At 41.2% G+C, this 18620-nt stretch overlaps 1 protein-coding gene across 2 annotated transcripts in view; it reads right to left on the reverse strand.

Annotated features, from left to right (window-relative positions):
* Positions 1-1516: 1516 nt before the first annotated feature.
* Positions 1517-18620, reverse strand: part of htr1d (5-hydroxytryptamine (serotonin) receptor 1D, G protein-coupled) — a 40606-nt gene continuing 23502 nt past the window's right edge. The window contains exons 2-3 of one of the 2 annotated variants that reach the window (XM_049595424.1): positions 12501-12620; positions 1517-4509 (exon numbers count right to left, since the gene is read on the reverse strand). In XM_049595424.1, coding sequence (XP_049451381.1) covers positions 2460-3605 — 1146 coding nt within the window. In that variant the 5' untranslated portion in view covers positions 3606-4509; positions 12501-12620 and the 3' untranslated portion in view covers positions 1517-2459. The remainder of the gene's footprint in view (positions 4510-12500; positions 12621-18620) is intronic. The other variant, XM_049595425.1, reaches the window with a different exon arrangement.

Here is an 18620-nt window from a genome sequence, read left to right on the forward strand (position 1 = left end):
CAAGGCCTATAAAAGCATAATTATAAGGCTAAGAAAACCAAACGAATTTTATTTTACAGCGATTATACACTGATATAAATATATTAATGGGTAGAATATTCAGATTCAGATTCAGATTGACAATAAACCATGCCAAATATTACACACTGGCCCTTTAAAGGAGCTCTGTACAATATTCAGAGCATATCTATGATTCAGAGATTGTCCGCACATGGCTCTCAACATGGAGGTGGCTGAGCTGGCTGCTAGCAGCTAACAGTGCTAACAAGGACAACAGTGTTGATGGAGTGAAGAGTGTTAACCCGGGAGAACTGGACAGCGGGTACCACACGTCTGCGATGATGCTATTGGTCAGGACCAAAGTTTGTGCATAAAGATGGACAACGTGTCTCCACATCCTGCTGCTGCACAAAAATGAAGTCAAATATCCAAAATACGGCTGTTGCTATCTTACTGTGGTGCTATCATTTGGAGCCAGAGTCTTTGCAGTAGAGATCTCCGCAGTATAGAGTACTCGCCCATACACCCATCCGACCGATCGTGAGCAGCACCATTGCGTGCACACTGATTGGCACACACGGCTGTCAATCATGATGTCAAACCCTCCTTCTATAGCATTAAATGACTAATTAAATTCAAACTTATCAGACAGATGAACACTTGAACATACATCAACATTATAACTAACTGAAATGACAGAAGCCATATTTGGCAAAATTATATTTGATGTAGTTTAGTTTGAGCCATGTCTCGTTGGCTAACATGGAGGGGGTGGGTTTATGACTTATACTGCAGCCAGCCACCAGGGGGTGATCAAGATGTTTTGGCTTCACTTTTTGGGAGCTGTCATGTCATCCTTATTTAGTGCCATATGAGCAGTGCACAGCATGGGCGATGAGCTAGCCAGTGGGATACACACACGGGGATTCACGTGCACTAACATGCACATTCGACCGGACAATCTACCTCAACAAAAAACAGAGAAGCTCAGAGTACAACACACACAGACTTAGCGTGTTTTCATTCTCGGCTCAGGACGCTGTTACTCTACTGTATTTTAAATAGCAAATAATTAATTGGTGATGTGTTAATGATTTGAATATTGTAAAGAGCTCCTTAAAGATCCTGGCTAACACATTTTATTATTTTCAACAGCTGCTCAAATAGAAACCATAGAAATCTAGTTGCAGGACCTTTTGAAAGAGAAGGGTCAGAGATGTCAGTGTGTTAAATGATAGGCCTGACCGCTCATATAAATGCAACTGTCTCATGGTAAATGGCACACACAGAGTGATGGTTGTATTTATCAAATAAAGTTGTTTTTTTGTCAGTAAATCTTTTATCTTTATCAAATATTCAGATTAATTTTCACTGTCAACTTTGAGTTCCATCTCTTACAGACATTTTTTACACCATGTAAGCCCAGAAGACACAAAGACACCATTAAAAACACTGAAATCAGCCATTTCATCTTTTGTCATGGTCATTTTAACATCAGTGAATCACCTTTCCTGCAAGTACCAGTCATCAGCCAATAAAACTCTTTCATATAACTGTAAAAGAAGCATTTACATGAAGAAAACAAACACATTAAATGGCAAAAAATTAGTCTCAATTTCCTCTGAGTGGCCGGGACTCTGATTATTTGCTCTTACCTTGTCCTTTTTGCTTGAGCGCATCATTTCATAACAGTTTTGAAAGGGTTTATTTGTTGCTATGGCATTGGCTGTTACTTAAAATTCAGAGGCAGAGTGAAAATGCTGTTTCCATTTCTGTCTCTGTAACGACGAGACGAGCCTCGCTGGAGAATAGCATGTATAAATGTCAAACACTTGACAATCCTCCATTCCTCAAACACGCATATATTACAGTAAAGTAACTACCTTTGCACACAGTCACACAGACACACACACACACACACACACACAGACACACACACGCACACCACTTTAAAATATAATTGCATATATGGCGACAGTTTTACTGAATCTCTAGAGTTTTGTAGTCTTTCTAAGTACTTTACTGTACCACAGAAACATTATATGGGAGCAGCAGCATACAGCATAACACAGAGATTAAGACAACATACATTTCATGGCTTTTCATTTCCGCTGGATTAAACCCAGTCCCTCTGAGTTTGCTCTTTCTATACAGTTACACCAATCCTTGTTTGATGTCGGCTTTTGTCCAAGAAATAACAGCAGTGTCCCTTTGATAAGTTCCACAATTCTTCTGGGTCAAAATTAATTCTTTTTTTAGCATGCATGCATAAGTCTATATGATGGATATGGTATCTAAAGAGCTATGGCACGGAGCAGTTTGATATAAAAAACAAATCACAATTAGCATTGTTTACGAGATGGAACATTTAGTACTTCCATTATCATTATTATTATCTTGTTTTCTCTTTGTCTTTTTCACTCCCCGTTTTCCAAGAGCTGCAGTTTTAATCCGTTTTTTCAGGAGCATCGTCTGAATTTAATGAGTTTTTGGAAAGCCTGTTTGAACTCATCGTTGAATACGGTGTAGATAACAGGATTGATGAGGGAGTTCAGGTATCCCAGCCAGGTAAATATATCAAAAAGCACTGGATCAAACCAGCACTCTTTACATATGGCCATGACAAGCGTGCCCACAAAGAACGGGAGCCAACAGACAATGAAAGCGCCCAGGATGATGCCCAGCGTCTTGGTCGCTTTCCTCTCCCGAGCCGCGCACAGACGTTTCCTCTCCAGCACGCTGTCTGCCAACTTCACTTTCACACTATTCATGAACAGAGGCGACCCTCCCCCTCCTCCTGCGCTGCCAGAGTGTAGGTGTGCTTCCTGGTTGGAGGCAGAATTAAGAGAACAGAGAGAGGAGCCTGCAGAGGTCTGGATGAGCTGTGCTGTGGTGAAACGTTTCCCAGAGGCAGAAGGTGTCTTAAAGATGCGGGAGCGGGCGGCGACATAGATCCGTCCGTAGAGGATGATGAGGAGCACTGTGGGGACGTAGAAGGCGCCGAAGGTGGAGTATAGGGTGTAAGAGATCTGATCAGTATTCACCATGCACTCTGTCAGCTCCTCGTGGGCTTTGGCCTGCCGCCAGAAAAGTGGAGGCATGGAAATCGATATGGAGATCACCCACACCACCCCAACCATGACTGCTGCCCGGCGCATGGTGCGGCGTTTCGAGTACTCCAGCGCGTCTGTGATGGCCCAGTAGCGGTCCAATGCGATCACACACAGGTGCAAGATGGAGGCCGTGCAGAAGGTGATATCAGACGACAGCCAGATGTCGCAGACAATCTGCCCCAGCGACCAGGTCTTGCTGACGGTGTAGACGATGCTGATTGGCATGACTAAAATAGACACCAGCAGGTCTGTGACGGCGAGGGAGCCGATCAGGAAGTTAGCAGGGGTGTGGAGCTTTCTGGTTAGAAAGATGGTGGCAATGACAAAGGCGTTAGAGAGCACAGTAGCCAGGGTGACAAGAGCTAGGAGTGCAGACAGGGAGATCTGGAGGCCGAGCAGCGTGGTTTCGTTCCAGGGTGGTGTTGTTGTGGTGTCGGGAATCTCTGTGAAGTTGCTGCTAAAGTAGTCCAGTGAGCTATTATCCAGCTCCATGTCGCCTTTGCTTCTGTTAAACCTTTGTTTCTCTGAGGTTTAAACCAGCCTCGTCACATTAGTTTAGGCATGGCGCTGGTGAGGGCTGTACAGTGGCGTGGCACTGCTGGTTCTGGCTGTACAAATTGCAGAAGCTTATCTTTTATCCTCCTTATTTTCCTTCATTTCCCTTGTATTGTGATTTCAAATAAACCTTCAGCGAAACTCCTAATTCCATCTGCATCACATGCTGCTGTAATTGAAGCCAGTTAATTTGTCCATTTCACCCCTCCAATATTGATCCCCTCACTGGTGTAGCTGCAGGAGAGCCGAATTCTAATTTGTATTCAGCTCCTGTCAGACATGCACTCCTTTTCTCTCTCTTCCCAACACTCTTATCTCATCTCCAACCAGCAGCCAGCCGGCACCAACACCTTCAGACCAAACCGTCCTATCTATCAAATGCTTTAATGGGCTCCTCCTTTTCAATAAAGCTAAGCGGGGAGCTGCATGTAGGAAGATGATGACGACAGATACACAAGGTTCGCTTGTTGCCTCTCTCTTATCTGTTCTCGAGTCCACGTGAAGCCTTCTAAATTGAGGTTTTACACTGAAACTTGGCTGTGTCTCATGTCTTTGATGATAATGAAAAGCCTGGACATTACAGTTACATGATGCACATCAAAAACCAGATGAAGAATAAAAAAATCTAGCCATCCTGTGGGTAATTGTTCAATATCCATATATAGCTTTTGGCAGTTGTATAGAAGTTTGCTGAAATGCTGTGATCAGCAAAGCCTTTTTTTCAGGTTCCCGGTGTTAAATGCTTGTGTGTTCGCTTCTCTTCTCCACTGTCAGTTAAACTTCCAGTTGTAGTGTCCGTATAGCTGGGAAGGTTTAGTCATGAAGCTTCGTCTGCAGCATCCTGGGTGAGACAAACGAGAGGGAAAAAAATAGGAAAGATTAGTTGTATTCAACTTAACTGTCATCCCCTCCCCCATACTGAACACTTGCATACACAAACAAACCTCCTACATGGCAAATCCCACACATAAGGGGCAATAAATGCACATGAACAATCTGTAAACTCAACCTCGACCCGTAAATGGAGCATTATGACTTGATGCACGGACTTAACACCCACACACCTCCAGCCAATGAGTTGATTTATTTCATTTGTTGTAAGACTGAAAATCCCTAGGCGAGGTAAATCTAAAACATTTCACCAAAGTCTGATATTCATACTAAAACTAATCACAACAGAGTTTTACAAAAGGTATCAGATCTATGTAAATTCTCAATATAAAAGCAATTAATACTTAGAAATTCAGATTACTGTTGCATAAATTAAATTCTGCCACAGCAACTGCTTTCCCTGATAGAATAGTTGACAGTCCAGTTATGGGGCATCCTTGTTTCCGAGACTGGAAAATGTAGTGAGCTTAGCTACCAGTTTCACTACATTGAAGCTATCCACAGAGAAATGTAGTGAGTTAAGCTACGAGAAAAAGGCAAAAATAGCTTGCTGCTTACAAAGCTACTTTTATGTTTTTGACTTTATTTCAAATCAGCATTTGGTATGCAAAAAATGTGCAGTTGAACTGTTTACTCTAAGGGGCAAGACACTTGAGGGACACGTCAAGAAGCGCAATGTAGCCAATCCGAGGCAGAGAGGGTGGGTCAAGAAAAGCCAATAGTGAAAGCAGCAAACAAAAGGTAGCCTATGTGATGTGGAAGTGCTTTCCTTGCCTACATGCCTCGGTGTGGCAGTAGCATCAGTCACATTACTTATCCTAGATATTACCCTTATTTTTATCCAGACCTCCACAGAAAACAAAGTCTGCTGCATTTTAGAGTTTTCTACTTTTCTAGTTCACTACTGAAAAGCTATTTGACTCAGAAAGTAGTGACATTGCCACCACGCCACTGAGAATGCAAGCCCAGTCTCACACCAAAGTCGTTAAAATCCAACGCTTGGGCAATGACTTGCTGTGCCAGAAACCAACAAAAAAAGGCGTCGTTTAACGTCGGCATGATTTGCGGCTGCTTGCATTACAGTAATATGATATATATAACGGCAGCGTCAGGGGGAAACATGGTGGGACAAGGAAAAGAGTTAAGGCAACAACTGTCCGAGTGGGTTGTGCGGGAGGGGTGGTGTATGGGTCCAACAAACACCGACTGTCAACCTAGAGAGCTGTGTTCATGTCCCGTAAGTAATCCAAACACTGTTCTTTTTTCCTAAACCCAACCATGTGTGTTTGTTGTTGAAGGAAAGAAAACATCAATTCGTTCATTGTACCGACATAGAGGGTTTATTTTGAAAGAGACTGTATGTAAATGTTAAATAACCTGTGAAAACGTAAGTGTATTTTGAAAGAAGACAATGCATGTAAAAGGCAGAACTTGACACATTGTCACCAGAACGTCAAGACCAAAGGCGCCCAGGGTACCTTGCACGTCATATGTGGATGTGTAAAGTCCATGACCAAGCACGTCAATATGTGCAAAGGTCGGAGTGACAATGGGTTGAAAACGCAGTTAAATTAGTGACAACTTGACGCTTCTGCCCAGCACTGCACTACAACTGCTATCACCATAGCTTTCCATCTCAGTCTGACTCCCTTGGGACTTTACTTGGATGGTAAATATATCATATATTATAGTATAAATATTTGAAAATTAAATTCAATAGAAATTCTTGTACCACAGAATGCTTCAAATTACAGTAAAGTACAGTAACCACAATTTAACGTTCACAACCACTAACAACCATAACAACCAGTGGGTTTTCCGGGTCAGGGTCACTCACTGGGCCCATTTTTAGAAACAACAGAATATTAAATATCTGGCAAAATATAAAAATATATACGCTAATAAGTGTATTCAAGGAGAAAAAGCAAAACCAGTGCCTAACAGAAAAACAATAGGAGTAAGATAAGTACAAGAGTTACTAGAAATGAACTAAAATGGTTGAAAAACAGACTGCACCTAATAATCAATGTTATATTGTGTATGATATAACAACAAAAAGTAGTATTGCACATGATTTGAGAAAATGATATTGTACTACGCTGACAAAGAAGACAAAAGAAAAAAAATATTTTTTGTCATGAATTACATTTTTTGTTTAAGCACACAAAGTGTTTTTCTCTCACTGAAAGGACCCCATATAAACTTTTGGTCTTGTGAAAAATAAACTCTTTCTTGTGACTTTCTTCACATTCACTGATAATGGTTCTGAGAAATACAAAGAGAGACTGACCATGTTGCGAGCTGACTTCCTTTCAAGTAGAATGAAAGAGATAAGAACTGAAATGTGGAAATGTGGTTTTATGCCACAGTGGGGATGTGGAGTAATCATTACATTCCCTCCCTCCAGCTTTCCTTCTATATGTTAGGTTTGCTTTAATTTATTATTGAAGAGTGGCAGCATGGATACTGACCACTTTAATTCAGAGGAAAGAGTGAAAACATATGGTATATTAAGTGACACATTTAATGGACTCAAGTCATGACTGCTAGGGCTACTTGTCACTGTTTCACAACTCACAGAGCAAATACTGTTGAGACTGTTGAGAAGTCAAAGGTGACAACAGAAAAACTATATCAAAAGATGTGTTTACAAATTCTTACACAACTTATACAGTATAATCCAGGTCTCATCTATCCAGTCACATGTTCAGTACTTCCAAAACACACAGCCCTTTCAGACATGGAGTTGAACTTAAAGTGAACTAAAAGTGAAACTCATCTACTGTATGCTCACTTCAAAGCCAGACTCTACTGACAAAAACAACAATTTCACCTTGGGAGTTGTTGGTCTACCACCACCTTGATCATTCACCTCTTCTTACACATTATTGCAGTGTAGCATCAGCTTTTCAAACAACCTTAAAATATTCCACATCATTCATACATTCATGGTATTATTCAAATTCCAAGCCAGCATTGCAGTGAAGCGTCAACTATTCAGCATCAGCATTCATATCCGCAATTTCTTCAGAAATTGCATTCTCTAGTTTGTTTGTTGTTTGTTGTTATTGTATGACTTTGTGAATCTAAACTAATCCTTTAAAACACCAAGTCACGCAGTAACACAAACAAACTACAGATGGAGGCAGTGGAAGACCAGCAGCTCCCTTGTCCAGTGAGGTAAAATTACTTTTTTGACTGAACTAAACTCGATAAATGAGACCTAGATTACATTGCACAAGTTTTGTGAAAGCTTATGAAGGAATGCTTTGACATAGTTTTGCTTTTGTTAATCCTGGTCCCCTATGACTTCAGAAAAACAAGTTTCAGTCAGGAACACTTTAGTCAAAGAAAGCTATTTCCATTTGCAGTATTATATTTGGTGGTATGGCCCTGTACTGGGGCCTCTCTGCGACTTCCACACGCTTACATGAAAAGCCCAAGGCAGAAAGCGCACACCTCTCTGCCCTTCCATGTGCAAACAAGGAAAACCTGAGGCAGAGAGAGCAGGCCTCCCTGCCCTTCCATGCGCCTACATGAAAAGCCTACGGCAGGAAGAGCGGCAGCAAAGACCCCCGGGAACAGAACAGAGCCAACATCAATGACAAACAGATGTGACACTGATAGTCAGACACAGCAAAAGGAGGAGCTGGGGTGGAGGCAGGTTGCAAAGCAGCTTGCAGAGGAAGCAGCAACAGTAGGCCTGAATGAAATTTGCCAATTTGTTGCATTGAAAGGAATCATGTGATCTATAAGCTGACTCCCTTCCATCAGTCAGCTGCTCCATCAGTTGATTGGCTGTTTGAGATCAGCTGATGTACCTGGGATGTGAGCTGAGCTTGACATAGTGTTCTGGCTGAACTAACGCTATGCTCAATGCTCAAGTTTTCTTTTTGCAAATTCAGTGTAACACAAGGTGATTAATTCATATACAAATGATCATTTTGTTGGTTAAATATTCCTTTAATCAGCTTTTTGACAAACGGTAAAGGCTTTACTGAAGTGTGTTTTTTTTTATAAATGTTATACCCAAAAAAAATCTTCTGAGGTGTTTACAAGAGGTGGATTTAGTACAGTTAAAATAGAAATGGATTTGGGATAGAAATACAAGATTTGATTACTGGAATAAGGTTTCTACAGCTGTTAAATTATTTTCTCAGAACTGTTTTTATTTCACACATCAACAAGCTATGAAGTGATGTTCGAATATTAAGGAACAGAGCTGCAGAAAAAAACAAGCAATGGTGTTTGCCACAGTAATTACAAATGTTTGCTTTTTCACAGTTAACACATCCTTCTGCTGGCACACCACGAGTGTCAAGACTGATTTCCGAGTGCATGTTTGTTCCTGATACAACTCTGCAAATCACATCCGTTAACTAAGTGTTGATTGGCAGCTGGGCTCTTGAGGGATTATTGTGGTTCGGCTGCGACGATAAAAAGCCATATTAACTAGTAGATGAAAACAGCCATGTCTGTTTAGCACATTCATTTATAGACTCTCAGGTGAGCATGAACATTTTTATAATCCAAATTAATTTTGGAGCCCTGTGTGTTCTTTATGTTTGCTCTCAGTGGTGTTGATTTCGGAGAGTCATTGAAGGAAAAACTCCCTTTGCTCACATTATGGATCACACCTAAAAATAACCTTCATTCACTGATTTAAATGACTGGGAAAAACATGAATTAGAGTCCTCGGTAATATAAATAAAGACTACAGTGAGAGATAGGATTTATTTTTAAGTTAACAAGATTGCAGCCACACTAGCAGTACTTATTGTAGTACTTCAGCAGAGTGGTTATTTGATCTGATGTAAAACCAACAGAAAAGATAATCGCCTGCATCATATGTAAAAAACCATTAATCTAAAGCTTATGTTTTTCCTCTGCTTCATACTGTACCATGACATTCAAATGGCTGCGAGGGTGGTCGACTACTGGCTGCCCTCCATCAAAGACACGTACAGACTGTTTAACAGCAAAGAAAAGGGCACAGAGAACTGATGGTACCCACCCAGGCAAACACGTGCTTAACATCCACACAAACGATGGTCTCTCTGCTCATCTGCAGTGCAGCTTTTATGAATTTTAATAATGCTGCAAAACAGGAATAGCTCTTTATTGTTATGGTGTAATGGTTAGTATAAAATCATACATTGTCTGTGAGTATCCAAATCTGTTTCCCAAAATGTGCATCAGTCCGTCATTGCTCTGTAAATGTAACCAAGGCAAATGCCCTTTTCTCCTCAGGCACAGCAATGTTAAAGCAAAAGAGGTTATTATTAAGGCTCAAATTCCTTTAAGCTCTTCATGTCGAAACAGTGGAGGAGCTGTTTACGGTTTAATTGCGTTGTGTAGGATTATTATTGAGAACTGTTGTTATGCTAAGTTTCCTACATACCAATAAGTGCCTCAACAGTAACACTTAAGGCTTTTTTTTCCACTGCATGTTTCGGCTTGACTTAACTCAGTTTTGGTACCAATTTTGTTTTCCACTGCTTATAGCCAAAACATGAAATGTGTCCACATATCTCAGTCCAACACCAAAATAAAAACTGTATAATCCAATCCAAGGCTACACACAAGACAAGACTGTTGGCATGAAGGTGATATTTTATACTAAATTAAATGCAGGGCTGAAGCTAAAATTGTCAGACAAATTCAAAGACCGGCAAGGGACTCTGTTGTTTATGACCAAATTACAAAATTACAGTACAAACGAGTTACGTGACTGCTGTAATCCACATCATGTCCTGCCTCCTGCACACTCTACCCACGTGCCACCTCTCTTCTTAACCAATCAAAGTATTTCCAGTAAGTGAGAACGCCTCTGACATGGACAATCTCCTGTTCCGTGCTACACGTGTGAAAGGTAAACTCCAGACAATGTCTGGACTTGACTCTCTGGGTATTGTCTGAATTTGAGCATAGCGCTGGTTCAGGAGCCAATCAACTGATGGAGCAGCTGACTGATGGAAGGGAGTCAGCTGATAGGTCACATGATTCCTTTCTATGCAACCTACTGGCAAATCCCATCCAGGGATCCAGCCTGCCTACTGTTGCTGCTTCCTACAAGCCACTTTGCAACCTGCCTCCACTCCAGCTCCTCCTTTTGCTGTGTCTGATTTATCAATTTCTTTCCTGTTTGTCATTGATGCTGACTCTGTTCTGTTCCTGGGGGGTCTTTGCTGCTGCTCTCTCTGCCTTAGGCTTTCCATGTAGGCGCATGGAAGGGCAGGGAGGTTTGCGCTCTCCGCCTCAGGTTTTCCACGTAGATTCATGGAAGGGCAGAGAGGTGTGCTCTCTCTCTGCCTTTGGCTTTCCATAGAGTCGCATAGAAGATGCTTTCTGCATAGGCCTAGGAAAGGCGGAGAGGCCCCAGAACAGAGCAATACTGCCAAATACAATACTGGATATGGACATAAAGTTTTCTTTGACTAAAGTAGCCCTGGGAGAACTGCTTCTGACAGCATCAGGATTGTTTCCCCAGACTCTGAAAGCTCTCTTCATGACCACAGAAGTATAGTATAATATGTATAGTGCTCCTTGCACACATTAACTGAAATTCATGTGTTGAATCCATGGAGTGCCCTTTAAAAAACTGCTCTGATAATAAATATATTTTGTTTTGCGTGTGCTGGAGACTCCAAGAAGAAAACATGACATGCAGATGCATTAGAGATAGCTGTAACTACTGATGGGTGAAGCATTACACAGCATGACAACCTTACAGTCACGCTTCATTGCATCAGTGGAGAAGAGATTGATAAGCACACAGAGTGTTTGGTAGTACTGTTCAGTCACATTGAATGCACCACATAGTGAGTGAAGTAAGAGGATTCTCGTGGACAGCATGGACGTATTCAGTCTCTGTAACATGTTTCTGGTGCACTCAAACACACACGTACAGTAGCATGTATGATAGATGGCTGTATAGCTTATCTGTTTACACATCAAACAAGTCAAGGACAGGGCTTATCTCCTAAGGGCCTGGTTTACAGCACAATGAGGTAATGAGGTTCATAATGAATGGATGAGAGGAAAAAGATTTTCAATCAAGAACAGGCCTTGCCTGAATTAGGCTGTATACTGTTTGTGTGAAATATATTAGCTTCTACATCTGGCTTTGAAATTGAAGATCATAATACAACGAATCATCTCAGCCCGATGAGGTGCGACGTGCATTTATCATCTTTAAAACAATGAAAAAGTAACTGAGATCCTGATAAAAACAAGCACAAAAATTTACAAGTTTGTTCATGTGGGTCTGACGAAGAGCAGAACTGCAGCCGTATACAATATCACTGACTGAACCATTCACTACAAATCCAATTCATTCCTTTCAGGCTTGGGCCAAATCCAAGCAGATGCTGCAGCGTGTACAGCAGCAGCCTGTTTGCTGGTCTGGGTGAAACAGAAATACCCTTTGAACCCAGCAGGCCTGCAAACACCGCATGGCCCCACTGGAGATAGCCTAATTGATTTAGCTCAGAGGAGGTAGAGCCATCGCTACCTCTGCTGTCAGCTAATGTCTGGTGTTTACTCAAGCTTGCACTAAACGGTAGGTGAGCAAGGATGTACTCTGTGTGTGTGTGTGTGTGCAAGCGGGGTAAGAACATCAATGAGAGGTTGGGGATTGATGATGGGGTAAATGGAAGAATGCTGTGATGGAAGGAGTCATGGGAGCAGACAATTGCTGCTTTACAAAGAATCATGTTGTGGACCATTTTGTGATCAGACCACCTTCAAACAAGGATGTTGCCTGGTATCAGACAGAGTTGTCAGCTCGTTACACATCGTTTCTATCGTCAGTTGGACGTTGCATCCACTCAAACTGATTTCTGTGGGGAAAGAGGATTTAATTTTCCCTAACCAATACCTAGAGACCAATGTATCTGTGATCGAATGTCATTTTACATCCACACTGATGCTTAGCCATACCTGTTTTGCTGGGGTTTTAAGAGTGGACACTGCTTGTGTGTCAAAATATGACACCCTTTTAAGTCACTTTTTGACGCTCAGGGATGGTGTGTCAATTTACCCTCGTTACATGCATCGTGTCTGAAAAAAAAAAAAAAAAACAACTTTAGTTTTCACAGGAAATGTATGGTTTCTGCTTGTTAAATCCAAACAGTTTCTTTCCAAAAAACACTTTGAATATAAGTAAAAAAAAAAAAAAACCCTTCATTTTAGGTTCACTTCCTTAGGTTTAGGCAACAAAAGCACACGGTTAGGTTTTTAAAAAAAATTCAGTTATGGCTAAAAAAGGTATGTTTGTTACCAACATCATATAATGTCCTAACATATGTCACTAGCACAGTACACATACTAGCACGCTGTGTTGTCTGTCTGACCCATCCACTGTGGTAGCGAAAAGGCCAAGAAGTGTCTGAGAGTCGAGATAAAGTTAGTAGTAAAACATGTTTACTAAAATTGAATAATCCTGAATGGTCTCACTCTGGGGTGAAGTCTAAGAGCAGATCAACCTGGCAAACATTGTGATGGTAAGAGCAAAGTGACCTGACGAACATTGGGATGGTGAAACAAGTTCTGGGAAATGGCAGGACAACACAAACACACACATACACACACATGGAAAGTTAGGTATGATGTTTGTCTGAGGAGGAGTATAAGAATGTTTGGTGAACTGCTCTACAGTGCTGTCTCATTGTTGAAAGCTGTGTCTTCAATAAAATAGCCGCAGAAGGCTGTGAACCGATCCAAGTCACACAAGCTACGAGCCTTCCAACCATTCCATACCCACTTTCTTGTTGCCTGAAGTGTCAAAAAAAGCTGCCATACTGTTGCTAAAAGGTGACTCTGTGTTGTGTCTGACACTAAGGGCCACTGACCAAGCATTGGTAATTGATGAGTTGGGAGTGAGACTCATGGAAGACATGTTGGTTTTAAACAGCCTTGACAGCAGCTTCAATCTTGTCTACAGTGCTTTCCATTGTTATTACTACTCATTGGTTCCGATGCACCACTTGATAATGCTAAACAACAGCTTGACACTGAGTGGCTACTTGTTAGTTTCATAGACAGTATATAAAAATAAATGACATGACAACCCCCCTAAAGTGAAACCAAAACATCTCAGTCGCCCCCTGGTGGCTAGTTGCAGCATAGGTTCTTAAACCAGCCCCATTCATGTTAGCATATCCACCTTATTTTTCACGGAAACACGGAGACAAAACAGAACGCAGCCAGCTTCCGTTTTTTTGTGCGACACTTCTGGTCCAGTACTCTTACCACTGTGTAAATGGGAATCACCTTGTTGTTTACCTTGCTGAGTTTAGCTATATATGTATATATCACATTTTTCACATCACTATATCACCGTTTAGACTAATCTGATGTTTGTAAAGTCTATAAACACAATGACTGAACAAACATTAGTATTTTCTCTGTGTGTATGGTTATCGTAGATTAGCTGGGCTAACCGTTAGCTGTTAGCCGTTAGCCGTGTCTGTAATAACTCACTAAACTCACAAAGTGGTCCGTGAAAAAAATATTTTCTCCAGCGGATGTCTTAGTTATAACATGATTGAGCTAATTGGAGTAGTTTCATGTCGTATCCGACAATGGGAGGCTTTTAACGGATGGCGATCCTGATGTTAGCTTTGCTGCTAGTGTTAACGTTAGCTGTCCCTGTCAGGTGCAGCCACTGATGCTTTCTAGACATCGTGATTTTCCAAAACTGAATAAATACCACACATAGCAACACAAAACTGCTTTGCTAGCTCAATCATGTTGTAACGGCTGGATGGTTGATGCGTACATGCTGATTCAGGTGCTATCGGAGCCGATCCGCGCATCACTATGGCTTAATGACACTAATGTAAGTTAATTTTTCAGTAGTGTTCATTTTTCTTATAAGTTTGGTTTTAATTCGGCATTTGACACTATAAAAAAGGGTTTTACGTCACAATAAAGAGCTTTGTGTGCCAATCGAGTGCTAGCGATTAATGGTGCTGCTCACGATTGGTCAGATGGTGGGAACTCAACACCATGTAGATCACTATTTCGCAGACTCTGGCTCCAAATGTCATGACCAGTGCAAGATGGCAGTGGCCACATCCAGGATATTTTGGAGTCTTATTGGCTGTTTTTATTTAAGCCAAAAAAATGCTGTTTCATGTCATGATGCCAGACGAATCAGTCAACTCGACCTCGGTGGACTGGGCAAATGTCAAGGTCTGGATCCAGGCAAACAAGGGCATCATTTCTTACTGCTCTGTTTTGTCTACATATTGTTATTGATAGTTAGTATTCTCCTAATGGATGGTTCACTTGACATCAGTCAAAAGTAAGATGGTAAAGCATTGTACTCTTTGTAAAGACACAAATACAACATTATCTATCGGAAACTATCATCTACAGGGAACTATAGATGATTCTAAGAAGGTTTAGTGCATTAATAATTCAAATATTCGAATAACATCATATTCTTCTACTTATCGTTATTATTATTATGGAGAGCAAAACAACCTTTTGTTCCAGCTAAAGTATAAATGACACTTAAAAAAAAGCCCTTGCTTGCTTAATGCTGTAATGTTATTCACTGTTCAGTTGGTGCAATAAGGTGAACTGCTCTTTAACTGTCCCAAGCATGGACTGCCAAAGTCTTTGGCTCATTCTGCTTATCATTTCAGTTGGTATGCAGTCCAGGATGCTGTTGTTTGAATTAGCCACCGAAATAAATTTTTACAATGCAGTTTGCTCAGCAGCATGAAGACAATGAATTATAGATAGCTGGGCTGCATCATGTGTGGGAAAATGAAACTATAAAATATAGATTAGTAGGAATGTTTGAACAGTCAGCATGACTTCTGCAGTGATATCCTTCAGCCTGGAGGTTAAAGTGCATGCAATCAAAGGAGACAATGGAGTGATGGAATCCATGGCCATAAATCACCACTATGCTACAGTATGCAGAATAATGGAAACATATTTCATGAATGGTTGGCGTGTATGAATTGCAACATGCTGGCATGTCATGCTGCAATTCAGGAAAAATAAATAACAAATGAAATCACATCATTTCTCGAGGGCTCAGGGGTTTGTCTTATCTCTGTTGTTTGCAGCTGCCTGGGAGCGTGGAGAGTAGGTGCTTTTCTCAAGCTGCGTGGGCCGCACGTGTGCACAAGCATGCACATGTACAATCACACACACCATGTACATCCCTCCAACAATCCACCTACACACACAGACACACATGTAAGCATAGACACACATAAAATACAACACAGTTAATTCCCACAGGCACTGGAGGACACTGAAGGGGCTTCTCAGGTTTATGGTGATTTATGGTGACTGATTCCTGTGCTGGCAAATGAATTGCAAAACGGGTGTGAGGGAGTTTCAAGTTACCCAGAGATACAGTGACAGCGGTCTGCTCAAACCCCTGGGTGCAAACCTCAGATTTCATTATTGAGTTTGGGAAGGATAATCTCAGCTCTGCTGTAAGCCGATAGAACGGGAACAGATTGTTGAAAACAGGACAATTTACCCTCTTAGCATTAAAATTCAGATTTTTCTATTAACGTAAGCCCCCCCTTTATATTAACAGGTTGCACGGCAGCATGTTTAAACTGTTTCAAATGTTCCTCTTATCATCGTTTCTGCCTAGAATAAACTTTATCGACACATCAAAGCCTCCTACTGCAGAGACGAGCTTCCCACCAGTGTTTTTTACACCACTTCACAGTAATACACTTCTCACTGTGTGTTCATGACCCTTAGAAAGTGGAACAGGTCCAGTGCAAATCTAGGACACCTGAGAGGCCCTTCATTGAGAGTGGGCCTGGGATGAGCTGATGCAGAGATTATCTGTCACAGCCGGCTGTGTGTAAATGTGTGTGTGTGTGTGTTTGGAGGAGAGAGACGGAGAAACAGACAGGACGAATGGGGATCTGGTTTAAATCTAAGGAAATGATTAAAGAGCTTGTGATCAGGACGTTGTTAGTGTTAACTACGAATTAACAAAACAAAAAATAAATTTTAGTTCGTCCCTCCTGAAGCGTGTGATCTTGTGCAGGACCACAGTAGATAAAACAGAATCAAGCAGTCCTGTGCATTATTTGTGAGAGCATGCAATTTGTTCTAATCTGCACGCTATTTTTTGCAAAATTTACAAAATTGCTCCATTACAATAAAATTGCAGCCATTTTCCACATAATATAATCCATTTTCCACCTACTGTTGTGAGCGCAGGTAAAATGAAACCTCATCTTTATAATCAAAATTCTTTGCCACCTGGAAACTTTCTTTCCCCAGTTTTAGCTTCACAGAAAATGCTAACTCACAGCCGCTGAATCACCTCCAACAAGCTCCACTTACACCCTTTTTCCACCAAAAGTAGCTTGTGCATGCCAGTTTTAAGCACAGGAAAACATGTCAAAAATAGGTGACAGACTCCTTTTCCATTGCCAGTAGACCAGAGCCATGTACAATGCTCTGCTGCGGATGAGTATGCCTTTCTGTGTATGTGTATTTTTTTTTTTTTTTTTAACTTTTTTACATCACTTTTTTTAAAATCTCTTAGTTACTCAGTCTCTCTTTCATAGTTGGTGCTAACTAAGGCTGCTTTCAGACCTAGAGTTGTCTTGCTTTGGTCTGAATCAGGGACTAATTTTCTTACAAAGTTGCATAATTGCCTAGAGTTGGTTCGTGTTCTCACGGCAGCATTTACAAGCAGACCAGATCAAATGCCTTGTGCCAGAAAGCTGCTCTTGATTGATCAGAATTTCCATGTGGGAAAAATCCAGGAAGTAAACACAACGTTGAAGAAGAGTACACTTGCAAGATAAATGTGACACTTTCTAATGTCACAATGGAGGGACAACTACGCAGGTTGATTTTAGCGCTGGTCATCGTGGACTATATTGCTGTCATTGTTCATTTTAGTCAAACCATACAGTTTGAAAACGAGGTGCGGCTCCAACTAGAAAACAATGTTTTGATGCATTGGATGTGCTGAATGTGCATATTAAGGCAGTACAGGAGGAGGTGCACATTAATAATCCTCCAGGACTGTAACATGCTCATGTTTAACCCAAACAATGTGTCATGTGACTGCAGTTGGTTCAGATCCAGGTCGGAACACATTCTCACCACAAACGAACCACACCAGAGTTCATCTGTAACCAGACCGAGACCACCTCTTCAAGAGGGTCTTGGTCCGGTTGTTTTTGGTGCGCACCCAAGTGTGGTTGCTGTGTTCACACCTGCCCAAATGAACCGCAGTTAGGGGGCAAACAAACTTGAGTTCGACTGAACCAAACCAAACATCGTAAGTGAGAAAGCACCCTAAATTTGGATCCACATTCAAACCCAGCGTGGCGACCTGTCACTATAGCATGCTGGCAAAGGGTCTAAAATTAATACAGCCACTTGGGTGTTGTATTTCCATCACTGCCGATTGAAGCTGACCCATGAGTAATGTAGAGTCATTTTACCTGGAAGTAAATGCCAATTGTAACCTTTCCCATAAAAAAAGCCAGATGTTAGTGGGTGGCTCAAGTCTCATCTCAGCAAATCATTTCTTTTCTTGTACCTATTGCACCATCTAGCCATATACTCATACCTATATTTTCTTAACCTTATATTAACTAGTGTGGAACATAGCTGCCTAACCAGCTACAGTAGCTGTCCACTCTACCTTACATTTTCAAAGTAAACCTATGCACAAAAAACTTTTTAAGATCATTTTTAATCTCCCAAAAATGAATTACTGCATAAGTGTTAACGATTTCACAGTTCTCCCCTCTGACTTGCAGTTTTAAACGGTGCGAGTTTCTGCAAAATAGCACAAATGGATGTGAACTGCATTGCAAATGTTCATAAAAGTTGTTGCAGACTCGGTTGGTTCAGGCTTTTAAGTGCCAGAGCTTTTCATGTTAATCCTGTTTACATGACTAAAGTAATTATCCATTTGCCCCAAAATACACCACTTCAAAGGAATCACTTGGTGTTGTTTGTTGTGAGACATGTTTGTCATAATTTAACACATAATATTCTCGCTACAGCCTTTGGGGAAGTAGATGGTCATGTACAGTT

Source organism: Epinephelus fuscoguttatus, linkage group LG14 (genome assembly GCF_011397635.1).
Source record: "Epinephelus fuscoguttatus linkage group LG14, E.fuscoguttatus.final_Chr_v1".
NCBI lineage: Eukaryota > Metazoa > Chordata > Actinopteri > Perciformes > Serranidae > Epinephelus > Epinephelus fuscoguttatus.